The 12,111-nt window shown below is 48.0% G+C and overlaps 1 protein-coding gene across 6 annotated transcripts in view; it reads right to left on the bottom strand.

Moving 5' to 3' along the window:
- ryr2b (ryanodine receptor 2b (cardiac)) overlaps positions 1-12,111 on the bottom strand; it is a 54,549-nt gene that overhangs the window by 18,701 nt on the left and 23,737 nt on the right. For 5 of the 6 annotated variants that reach the window (XM_035532748.1, XM_035532743.1, XM_035532744.1 and 2 more), the window contains exons 36-56: positions 11,648-11,848; positions 11,239-11,344; positions 10,977-11,120; positions 10,450-10,726; positions 10,105-10,219; positions 9,695-9,827; positions 9,055-9,158; positions 8,762-8,897; positions 8,369-8,555; positions 8,147-8,258; positions 7,807-7,927; positions 7,341-7,510; positions 6,391-6,614; positions 6,140-6,230; positions 5,890-6,030; positions 4,646-4,809; positions 4,304-4,382; positions 4,044-4,133; positions 732-875; positions 235-312; positions 34-109 (exon numbers count right to left, since the gene is read on the bottom strand). In XM_035532748.1, the coding sequence (XP_035388641.1) occupies positions 34-109; positions 235-312; positions 732-875; positions 4,044-4,133; positions 4,304-4,382; positions 4,646-4,809; positions 5,890-6,030; positions 6,140-6,230; positions 6,391-6,614; positions 7,341-7,510; positions 7,807-7,927; positions 8,147-8,258; positions 8,369-8,555; positions 8,762-8,897; positions 9,055-9,158; positions 9,695-9,827; positions 10,105-10,219; positions 10,450-10,726; positions 10,977-11,120; positions 11,239-11,344; positions 11,648-11,848 (2,893 nt within the window). The remainder of the gene's footprint in view (positions 1-33; positions 110-234; positions 313-731; positions 876-4,043; positions 4,134-4,303; positions 4,383-4,645; positions 4,810-5,889; positions 6,031-6,139; positions 6,231-6,390; positions 6,615-7,340; positions 7,511-7,806; positions 7,928-8,146; positions 8,259-8,368; positions 8,556-8,761; positions 8,898-9,054; positions 9,159-9,694; positions 9,828-10,104; positions 10,220-10,449; positions 10,727-10,976; positions 11,121-11,238; positions 11,345-11,647; positions 11,849-12,111) is intronic. The other variant, XM_035532746.1, reaches the window with a different exon arrangement.

Here is a 12,111-nt window from a genome sequence, read left to right as displayed (position 1 = left end):
ATCCAAGGAGAGACACTGTATGTATTAAAAAACCTTTAGCCTGAAGTTCCTCTAGTTTCCTCTTGGCCCAGATATTGTGGTAGTTCTCTGCTAGCAGCTCCGCCATAGCCTGTAATGCCAGAACAGGAATAAGGGGGCGACAGTGAGCATTCATGGTACCACAACAGAGCAGGCTGAAAGCTCAGGGTGTATGAGGACTGGGTTGAAAACCCTCTGCTAGCCAGACACACTTACATACTGATCCCAGGTCAGCGTGATGCAGCTGGTGTCTGCTGGTTTGGGACTGAACATGGAGGTTCCCTCAAAGGACAGCTGATAGCAGACGGATAACAAAGACAGATTATGAGGTTTTCAGTCCCATGAAACGACTGTGATTAGGACTGCTGGTCAGTGTCAAGTGGCCCATCTTGGTAGCTATTGATCTGATTGGCTACCACACGGCAGCTGCTCCCCTGATTGGCTACAACACGGCAACTTCTCCTCTGATTGGCTACCACATGGCATCTGCTCCTCTGATTGGCTACCGCGTGGCAGCTGCTCCTCCGATTGGCTACCGTATGGCAGCTGTGAACACACCTCAGTTCCCTGAGATCAATGGGTTGTGTTGATCAGAGAAAACTCTAACACATTACCAACCCGGCAACACAAGGCAGATTTATTTGTGTAGCACCTTTCATTCAAACACACATTACACAGTCTGTGACAGGTGTTGACTGGGAACCTTCACACACCGCTACCTGCCCAGCCTGCGAGATCCTCCTGGCAGGGTTGTGAAGGGCCATCGACTCCCCCTCCTTCATCTTCTCGATGGTCCAACCCATGACCAGCATGCTTTTCACCGTCTCTTTAATGGCTCCTCTGTAGATTTCCTTATCCTGAGGCCAAGGTCATCCAAGGGGGGAAACAGCAGAGCAACGGAAATAACACTATCAGACCGAACGGGAATAATACCACCAGACCGAACGGGAATAGCACTATCAGACTGAATGGAAATAACACTACCAGACCGAACGGGAATAACACCACCAGACCGAACGGGAATAACACTATCAGACCGAACGGGAATAATACCACCAGACCGAACGGGAATAATACCACCAGACCGAACGGGAATAACACTATCAGACTGAATGGGAATAACACTATCAGAGCAAACGAGAATAACACCACCAGACCGAACGGGAATAACACCACCAGACCGAACGGGAATAACACTACCAGACCGAATGGAAATAACACTATCAGACCGAATGGGAAATAACACTATCAGACCGAATGGAAAATAACACCACCAGACCGAACGAGAATAACACCACCAGACCGAACCGGAATAACACCACCAGACCGAACCGGAATAACACCACCAGACCGAACCGGAATAACACCACCAGACCGAACGAGAATAATACCACCAGACCGAACGGAAATAACACCATCAGACTGAATGGAAATAACAAAATCAGAGCGAACGAGAATAACACCACCAGAGTGAACGGGAATAACACTACCAGACCGAACGGGAATAACACCACCAGACCGAACGGGAATAACACCACCAGACCGAACGGGAATAACACCACCAGACCGAACGGGAATAACACTACCAGACTGAATGGAAATAACAAAATCAGAGCGAACGAGAATAACACCACCAGAGCGAACGGGAATAACACTACCAGACCGAATGGAAAATAACACTACCAGACCGAACGGGGATAACACCACCAGACCGAACGGGAATAACACCACCAGACCGAACGGGAATAACACCACCAGACTGAATGGAAATAACAAAATCAGACCGAACGAGAATAACACCACCAGACCGAACGTGAATAACACTACCAGACTAAATGGAAATAACACCACCAGACCGAACGGGAATAATACCATCAGACTGAATGGAAATAACACAATCAGAGCGAACGGGAATAACACTACCAGACCGAACGGGAATAACACTACCAGACCGAATGGAATATAACACTATCAAACAGAATGTGAATAACACCACCAAACAGAATGTGAATAACACCACCAGACCGAACGGGAATAACACTACCAGACCGAATGGAAAATAACACTACCAGACCGAACGGGAATAACACTATCAAACAGAATGTGAATAACACCACCAGACCGAACGGGAATAACACTACCAGACTGAATGGAAATAACTATCAGAGCGAACGAGAATAACACCACCAGAGCGAACGGGAATAACACTACCAGACCGAATGGAAAATAACACTATCAGACCGAAGGAGAAAAACACCACCAGACCGAACCGGAATAACACCACCAGACCGAACAGGAATAACACCACCAGACCAAACGGGAATAACACCACCAGACCGAACGAGAATAATACCACCAGACCGAACGGGAATAACAAAATCAGAGCGAACGAGAATAACACCACCAGAGCGAACGGGAATAACACTACCAGACCGAACGGGAATAACACCACCAGACCGAACGGGAATAACACCACCAGACCGAACGGGAATAACACCACCAGACCGAACGGGAATAACACTACCAGACTGAATGGAAATAACAAAATCAGAGCGAACGAGAATAACACCACCAGAGCGAACGGGAATAACACTACCAGACCGAATGGAAAATAACACCACCAGACCGAACGGGAATAACACCACCAGACCGAACGGGAATAACACCACCAGACCGAACGGGAATAACACCACCAGACCGAACGGGAATAACACCACCAGACCGAACGGGAATAACACTACCAGACTGAATGGAAATAACAAAATCAGAGCGAACGAGAATAACACCACCAGAGCGAACGGGAATAACACTACCAGACCGAATGGAAATAACACCACCAGACCGAACGGGAATAACACCACCAGACCGAACGGGAATAACACATACCAGACCGAACGGGAATAACACCACCAGACCGAACGGGAATAACACCACCAGACCGAACGGGAATAACACTATCAGACTGAATGGAAAATAACACCACCAGACCGAACGGGAATAACACCACCAGACCGAACGGGAATAACACATACCAGACCGAACGGGAATAACACCACCAGACCGAACGGGAATAACACCACCAGACCGAACGGGAATAACACTACCAGACCGAACGGGAATAACACTATCAGACTGAATGGAAAATAACACCACCAGACCGAACGGGAATAACACCACCAGACCGAACGGGAATAACACATACCAGACCGAACGGGAATAACACCACCAGACCGAACGGGAATAACACCACCAGACCGAACGGGAATAACACTATCAGACTGAATGGAAAATAACACTATCAGACTGAATGGAAAATAACACTATCAGACTGAATGGAAAATAACACCACCAGACCGAACGAGAATAACACCACCAGACCGAACGGGAATAACACCACCAGACCGAACGGGAATAACACTATCAAACAGAATGTGAATAACACCATCAGAGCGAACGGAAATAACACAATCAGACCGAATGGGAATAACACTAACACTATCAGACTGAATGGCAATAACACTATCAGACTGAACAAAAATAACACTATCAAACAGAATGGGAATAACACTATCAGACAGAAGGGAAATAACACCATCAGACAGAATGGGAATAACACTATCAAACTGAATGGAAACAAGAATGTTTAGAATCATTTGAATCCTTTAGATTTCAATAATTTACTGAACTTTAAATAAACAGATACTATACTGAACACAACACTCTACTGAACTATACTATACTAAACAGAAACAAGACAATTGCTTGAACTTTTTAGAAATACTTTTCAACAAAAATGTTCATGCATGTGTGTATGCATATATGAGTTTGTGTGTGTGTGTGTGTGTGCGCATGTGTGTGTATGTGCATGTACGTATTTGTGCATGTGTGCACGTGTGCGCGCAGGTGTGTGTGTGTGTGTGCGTGTGTGTGTGTGTGGGTGTGTGTGCGCAGGTGTGTGTGTGTGTGTGTGTGTGTGTGTGTGTGGGTGTGTGTGCACAGGTGTGTGTGTGTGTGTACATACTTACTTTCTCTGATAAGGCTCTGTAAGGCTTCAAGAGTGGATGAACTTTCGAGCTCTCACACAACTGTTCCCCATGGACCCAACCATTAGCAAACTGCCACAAAACACCACATCCAACATTCTACATACTCAACTAATGTATTACATTTCAATACAATAATACGATTATTCTTCAAAAGACAAACTTTGAGAGTTTGTTATAATCTGTTTTCCAAGTGCCATAGTGAAGCCCATGATGTGTGTCCTGAACCCAGAGGTTCCCACCTTCTCCAGGGACCACTTCTCATGAGTGTGCTCCGCATACTTATTCATCACGTGCTCCAGGCCCTCGGCCACCAACACGCTGGAAAAGGTCACCGAAATCACACACTACACCACAGGAATAGCGCAGCCATTCATCAGACATTTCCAACAGAGTAGCTACTAAATAAAATCACACACTTGCTGTCTGTGAATCATCTGACCCATGTGAACACTTATTATTAAAAAAAGAACACAAAATCAATACACAATGTCCATTATAGGGAATTATAGAAAAGGGGTTTTACAACTGTGAATTTCAATTACATTGCCCAGAAGATGGCGCTGTCCGTATTCTTTACTTACTTGGAGGTATCCAGCGGCTGAGGACAGAACTGGACCTGGGCGTGCAGGAAGGACTGTGGGTCCGCTGTTGCAGTGCTGTCGGGCTCGGTGTGGTCCGGAGGCAGGGCGGCACACACAGCGTGTAGGCAGCCCACGGACAGGCTGACCAGCTCCGCGTGGTATGGCTGGACAGGTCCAAAACAATGGCTATCTTCCATATTGTCTACTACATACTACTGATTGGACCCCAAATCTGTATTCAGCATGCAACCAAATGCATTTTTCCAGTACGGAGAAGATACCCGGATCACATACTACTTATGCCAAGTGTTCCAGTAGACGAACAGAGCCATCTTTGGAAAATCTTTCATGAGTGGGCAGAACCTTCATACGTTCGCGCAACCTCGTAGTATGGTTTGCGTTTACTGGATACTGCTGGATACTACTACAGGGACCAGTGTGCAGTATCCAGCATACTGAGGGCAGTATGAAATCTTTCCAACATAACCAGTAACTTTTAGAGGTCAGCCTGTTGTGCTCTGCGGTGTGTAGGTAAATACTTTGCAATTATCTAAATATTTTTGTGCGCTGTGTTCAGTTTTAGCAGTTAAAACAGTAATCTACTGTAATCTAAAACAGGGATCTACTCCACTGTAGTGTAGATCAGGGCCCTACTTCACCGTGGTGTAGACTATACTATAATCTAAAACAGGGATCTACTCCACTGTAATCTAAAACAGGGATCTACTCTACTGTAGATCAGGAATCACCAGCTGTCATACTTGAATGCAATGATACTTCAGGGTTTAGTATTGTTACTAACCATAGAATTTTGCTGTAGTCAAAATGCAAGACACATCAAAATATCATAAGATATCATTAGCGTTAGCTGTTAGCAGTTAGCGTTAGCTGTTAGTTGAATGTTAGCTGCTAGCTGAGCGGTTAGCTGTTAGCAGTTAGCGTTAGCTGTTAGCTGAGCGGTTAGCTGCTAGCTGAGCGGTTAGCTGCTAGCTGAGCGGTTAGCTGCTAGCTGAGCGGTTAGCTGCTAGCTGAGCGTTAACTGCTAGCTGAGCGTTAGCTGCTAGCTGAGCGGTTAGCTGCTAGCTGAAAGGTTAGCTGCTAGCTGAGAGTTTAGCTGTTAGCTGAGCGGTTAGCTGCTAGCTGAGCGTTAACTGCTAGCTGAGCGATAGCTGTTAGCTGAGCGGTTAGCTGCTAGCTGAGCGGTTAGCTGCTAGCTGAGCGTTAGCTGCTGCCTGACCCCACACCTTTTTGATTAGAGCTCTGAATATCCCCCAAAACAGCTTCCTGGCCAGCTGCAGCTCCTCCTGCTTGGCGGAGCCACAACCATCCGGTGAACCGGTTGTGCAGTAGTACTTCCAGTTCCTTTCATAGTGATTGGTCAAAAGCTGTAAAGGGGAATGTCACAGCGGGAAGAGAAGAAGGAACTCTTATTGGATCATTCATATTCATATTAAATTCATAATCACTTTGGAGTTCAAGTAAGAAAATTAAGACCTTAAGTGGCATCTTGGTGTCTCCTGACAACTGTGGAACATCTAACACCAGACTCTTTAGTAGGTTCTGCAGCAGGGAGGGCTTCATGTTTCTGCAGCAAAACGTCAACACACAAGCTAATAAAGACCCCCAAACACCAACGCACTCACATCAGCAGGGAAACTCTTGTTTTAGTAGAAAACGCCGGTTCGGCTCCTGGCGCCACGTGGCAGGTTACGTGTGTGAGAGGTGGGAACAGACAGCACCCGCACCCGCACACGGAGAGCAGGCAGGCCTGGATGGAGTCCCTCTGGGCCTTGGTAAGGCTGTTGGCTTTGGAGAGCTGGTACAGGGCTTGTAGGAGCCCGTCCACGGGGCCCGAGTGGAGCGGAGGGGGCCCACAGAGCAAGAACGAACACTGACACAGCAGCGGCAGCACAGACACACACAGGTAACGGTTCAGGGCCAGGGCCATGTCTGTACCACCCAGACCAGCCTAGACACACACACACACACACACACACACACACAGAGAGGGTGTGACGGGACAGGGAGCAGGAAAGACAGAGGGGTGAGAGACCAAGAGAGGAGATGGAGAGGGAGGTGAGGCGGTGTTACAGGGTGTGAGGAGGTGAGGCGGTGTTACAGGGTGTGAGGGGGTGAGGGTGTGTGAGGGGGTGTTACAGGGTGTGAGGGGGTGAGGGTGTGTGAGGCGGTGTTACAGGGTGTGAGGAGGTGAGGCGGTGTTACAGGGTGTGAGGGGGTGAGGGTGTGTGAGGGGGTGTTACAGGGTGTGAAGGGGTGTGAGGGTGTGTGAGGGGGTGTTACAGGGTGTGAGGGGGTGAGGGTGTGTGAGGGGGTGTTACAGGGTGTGAAGGGGTGTGAGGGTGTGTGAGGGGGTGTTACAGGGTGTGAGGGGGTGAGGGTGTGTGAGGGGGTGTTACAGGGTGTGAGGGGGTGAGGGTGTGTGAGGGGGTGTTACAGGGTGTGAGGGGGTGAGGGTGTGTGAGGGGGTGTTACAGGGTGTGAAGGGGTGTGAGGGGATGTGAGAGAGCGTGAGAGTGTGTGAGGCAGTATGAGAGAGTGTAAGGGGTGTGAGGGGGTGTGAGTGTGTGTGAGGGGGTGTGAGGGAAACCAGGAGGGGGTGAGTAACTCCTCACAAAAATAATGTCATAAGATGATGTCATATTGTGCCTGTGTTCTACTAATCCATGACGCTCACAGTGTCCATGGAAACAGCAGCCTGCAGGTCAGGCAGGAAGCCATTCTGGAGTAGGCGGAGCAGGAATTGCTGATCCTGGATTCCGTAGACACGGTCCAGGAATAGCACCATGGATGCTTTATGATCCGGACAGAACACCCTGGACATGTCTGGCTCCATGACGGAACCATCTGGAACGGGAGTGATTCACACTGGGTTAGTTGTCCTACATTCAGCCGCAGTCCGTTTCTTTGGCTCAGCGCGATACTTTGCAACATGAAAGGAGAAACTACAGAAACCTGATTATCCAACAGTGTCAAAACTACAGATAAAATCCCTCAAGAGATCTCAGACTGTTATCCTGTAGGAGGACATTTCGATTTAGACCGCACTCACTTATTTTGGCGTGCCAAAATCTTTCACGAGTTATTAAATGTTTTGATCCACAGAGAGTAAAGGAATGTGGTGAGAATGGTGTGGTGAACACCTGGATCCACACAGGGGAGAGACAGAGGCAAACTAAGGATTCCCTCCAGATCCTCCACGGAAATCAGGGACCTCAAGATCACCCTGATGCGTATAGCTTCACCCTTCCCTGCCTCTATCAGCTACACACACACACACACACACACACACACACACCTCGGAATAAACGTCACTAATGTTGCACAAAATGTTACAATATTATAATCAGGCCGAGAAAAGAGGGAAAACATTAAAACTGGTCACTGAGATTTGTAAGACTCATAAGGCCACAGCTTTGCTGCGCTAAGCGTTCTAGTAGTGGCTCTGTGCTGCAGTTACAAACTCTGGACTGTGGAACACACGTGTGTTTCTGGGGCGCATCGTCCCATCAGGTCTACAAGAGCCGAGTAGAAAGTCATAATGGCGTGACCAACGTGGATGATGTCATCGTCATCATCATCATCAAGGGTATCCCTATGGCATAAGTTGGGGGGGGGGGGGGGTTAAACAAACAAACTCAGTATATCAGCAATTAGAGAGAGAGAGAGAGAGACAGAGAGAGAGACAGAGAGCGAGAGACTAACAGTGTACTTCTAGAGTGGTAAGCTTTGGAGGAACCACCCCTCCTTGGGTCTTCAGAGATCCTGATGGCTTCCTCCATTGTTGCTAAGAGACCATTTCCTCCCTCGCCCTGCAGGGCGGGGCCAAAGCACTCCGGATGACGAATCAGAAGCCTCACCACCACGTAAGCACTTTCTTGCACACTTTCACCTGCACAAGGAAAATGTCGCAACTAACAGAGGGCCGCAAAAACAAAGATTTTTTGTTTGTTTGTTTTGAACGGTACTTAATCTATGAACATACCACACCACACCTTTAATACACGCAAAGCGGTCTTGGCAACACTTTATTGTGCCTTTAATGTCTTCTTGCGGATTTGTACACAGAGACTGTATATGCTGTAATTCAGGTCTCACCGTTGCAGAAGACAGCGGAGCGTAGGAAGTTCAGATAACGCTCCCCCTCGACGGGATTCCAGCCGATGTCTGGGTATCCTTTAGAGAGCATCAGAGCACAGCTACGCACGCCGCAGCCCGCGAGACACTGCACCACCTACGGCAACACGACACAGGGGAGACCTTTTCCACATGAGAATCGAAGAATCACAGTAACGTCATTGTGTGAAACTGGGACATAAAGAAAGAAGGAGAAATACACATACGCAGAGAGAGAGAGAGAGAGAGAGGGAGCATGACTCGGCAGGTATGACCTTGTCCAGGTGCGGCTCTGTCAGGCGCAGGGCCAGCTCGTAGTTGTCCATCACGGACGCCGCCGTCACGTCCAGCGGCGTGCACCCTCGCATGGACGGGGATGCTGGTGGCAGGGAAGATATTCACAAGCTGAGCAGGAGGACACTGTCCCTAGAATTGGACACACTCAGGCGGGACGTCGTCTCTTTGTGTTTTGGCGCCGGGAACAAATGTTATTAGTTTCCCTTAAAGCAAAAGAGACAAACCTAATTTACTTCTGAGAGTAAGTTTTTCAGAGATGAGCTCTCACTGAACTAAATCTTTCTCCTGATAGTGGAAGATAAAGATCAGGGATATGTGATGTGTGGACGACTAAAGTATGGCGCTGGTCAAAAGGTGAGGTTTCATTTGCAATGAATGTAACATCATTATTTTGTGGATAAGAAGTCAGAAACTAGAAATATTCCTCTGTGTCCTAAATGCCTCGGACGCAGCACCCACATGTATTAGGATCTCTGCTGGTTTTCCTCAGACGTTCTGTGGTCTCACCTGGTCTCAGGAGAAAAGCTCGAGCCCACAGAGTCAAGACAGATTACGAATTCATGAGTGTGTGACGAGACCGAGACAACTGCTGCATGGTCAGAGAAGTGCGGAGCGTACCGAGACCCACGCCGCTGTGGTCCAGCAGGTAACTCAGGTGGTCGAACATGGCCTTCTGGTTCTGGCGGCTGATCCGACAGAAGTAACACAGGAACCGGCAGCAGTTTGCCACCATCTTTGGGAACGCGATCTCCTTGAGATGCAAATAAAGTTTTTACTCCTGATGTATCAAAACAGCACACAGTTTGTCTCACTGCCTTACATGGTTCAAGTTGTTATGCTATAATTTCAATACATGATTTAAAGATTAAATAATTGCTTACAGGAGCATTAAATAACTATCTGCATATTGATTATATAATATTAACGAAAGAAAACCACCAGTGTGAACATACAAACATAACAGATGAAGAATGAAGATTGACAACGCTGCGAGTGAAGAAGTGATATCCAAGGACACACACGGTTACCTTGGACTCCCTGGTACCCAGAACATTGACCATCACCTCCATGACGGTCTCGTGCAGACCCAGACTCCTCATCAGGTTCGGGTGCTGGTAGAACACCTTATTGTTCATGATGTCACTGCAGAAGACAGACCACAAGTCCCAAACACGCAGGCAGATCCCAGGTGGTCGCAGATTTAAACACGTGGGGGTTTTTTAACATGAGCTCTTCAGGTGTGGTGCATTTTACAAGCATTCGCAACTCAATTCAAAATCCGTGCCCAGTTGTCATTCCTTAAAATGTACATTTTTAAATATATTCCAGTTGATCTTCTTCCAAGTGTTAAATGCGACGCCCTTCCTTCTTACCCAAGTGCTCTGATCATAAGATGTTCTTCCTTCCTGCCCATCCTGGTCCTGAGCAGAGAGCGGAGCCGTCCCAGCGCCCCCTGCAGGCAGTGCGTGTCCTCCACCGAGCCCTGGCTGATGCAGTAGGCTTTACGCAGGGGGGCGGCCATCTGGCGGGCCATCCCCGCGTACTGCTGGAACAGCAGGCCGAACGCGGCCCGCGCCAGGGCCGGGTCCTCCAACGCTCCCTGCTGGAGCCAGTGCAGCACCGTGCTAGAGATGAGCTGCCTCAGGGGGGCTGCTCAGAACGACAGAGCGCGTGCAGGAGAAAGCGAGGGATGCGGAGCCAAGTGTGCAGAAGGATGGAGGGAGAGAGTGTGGGGGTCAGAGAGAGTGAGAGAATCAGAAAGGGGAATGTGAGGTCAACACGGACGAATGCTGGAAGCCTGAGAATCCTTTTCCAGCACACTGGGAATCACGTTCCCACAAAGGTGCCTGTATTGGTAAACTCAGATGGATATGTTGTTTTATGGTGTGTGTGTTCCTACCAGGTTGGGACACAATGTCTTCTTCAGCAACTCTCGACAGCCTTCTCCTTAAATGGACCACTTTATCTACCAGGACTCTTAATCGAGCCCTGATGGGCAGATGCTCCTCATCTTCAACATCTACGTCTTCATCCACCGCAGCTCCTGGTGAGAACAGTTTCAAGGCTTTCTGTTAGACGCATGCAGGCATCGCGACTGCGGCTTGGTCAGAAAATGTTACTGGCTGAACAGTCAGTCTAGCGCTTCGTGATTGGTCAGTTACCGCAGTGCCTTTTCAGGTCTAGATGGAATTCCCAGAGCAAGTCTTGGATCTCTTCGGGAGATGGGCATTCCTGTGTCTCCTCCCGGAAGTTCAGCAGCAAGTTCATCTGAACATACAGCCGAGAAATACGGAAGTCATGAGTGTTACATTTTCCCAATGTCCAGCAGAAATAGGAACAACACAGCATGGAGCTGAATTAATAATAATAATAATAATTTTACATTTTTAAATATAGGAATATTTAAATATATAAATATTACAGGTATAAATATTTAGATATCTAAACATGATTTTTGATATACAGTTCTATCATCATATAATAGTATTTTTAAATTGATTACTTATATAGATGTTTTATGTATGTTGAATAGATGTTTATGTAGATGCAATTTTATTCATGACCTCTGACCTGTTCCTCGGGGGGAGAGCGGAACTCCTTAGTCTTGCGGGCGGTGAGGGCAGCAGACATGTTAAGCGCCTCTATGACCTCATTGTAACGGTGGCGTTGGTTTTCCTGGAGACGACCCACAAAGTCAAGGGCAAAGGACACCACGGCCTCAACCCTGTGGCGTACCTCACTGTCACACAGGTACTGCAGCAGGTGACACAACTGAGAGAGAGAGAGAGAGAGAGAGAGAGAGAGGAGAGAGAGAGAGAGAGAGAGAGAGAGAGAGAGAGAGAGGGAATGGCAGAACCCAACAGAGACAAAAGGATCTTGTGTGTAGTCTCTCTATGTCTCCATGGAGAGAATCCTGACTGACATGGAGTGCTCCGTCTTACGGTAGAGGTCAGAGCCGTGCCTGTAGTTACGGTAGAGGTCAGAGCCGTGCCTGTAGCTACGGCAGAGGTCAGACCGTACCTGTAGCTACGGCA

This window comes from Electrophorus electricus, chromosome 13, assembly GCF_013358815.1.
Source record: "Electrophorus electricus isolate fEleEle1 chromosome 13, fEleEle1.pri, whole genome shotgun sequence".
NCBI classification, from domain to species: Eukaryota; Metazoa; Chordata; class Actinopteri; order Gymnotiformes; family Gymnotidae; genus Electrophorus; species Electrophorus electricus.
Note: the sequence above shows the minus strand (reverse complement) of the source record. Positions and strands in the feature narration are given on the sequence as shown.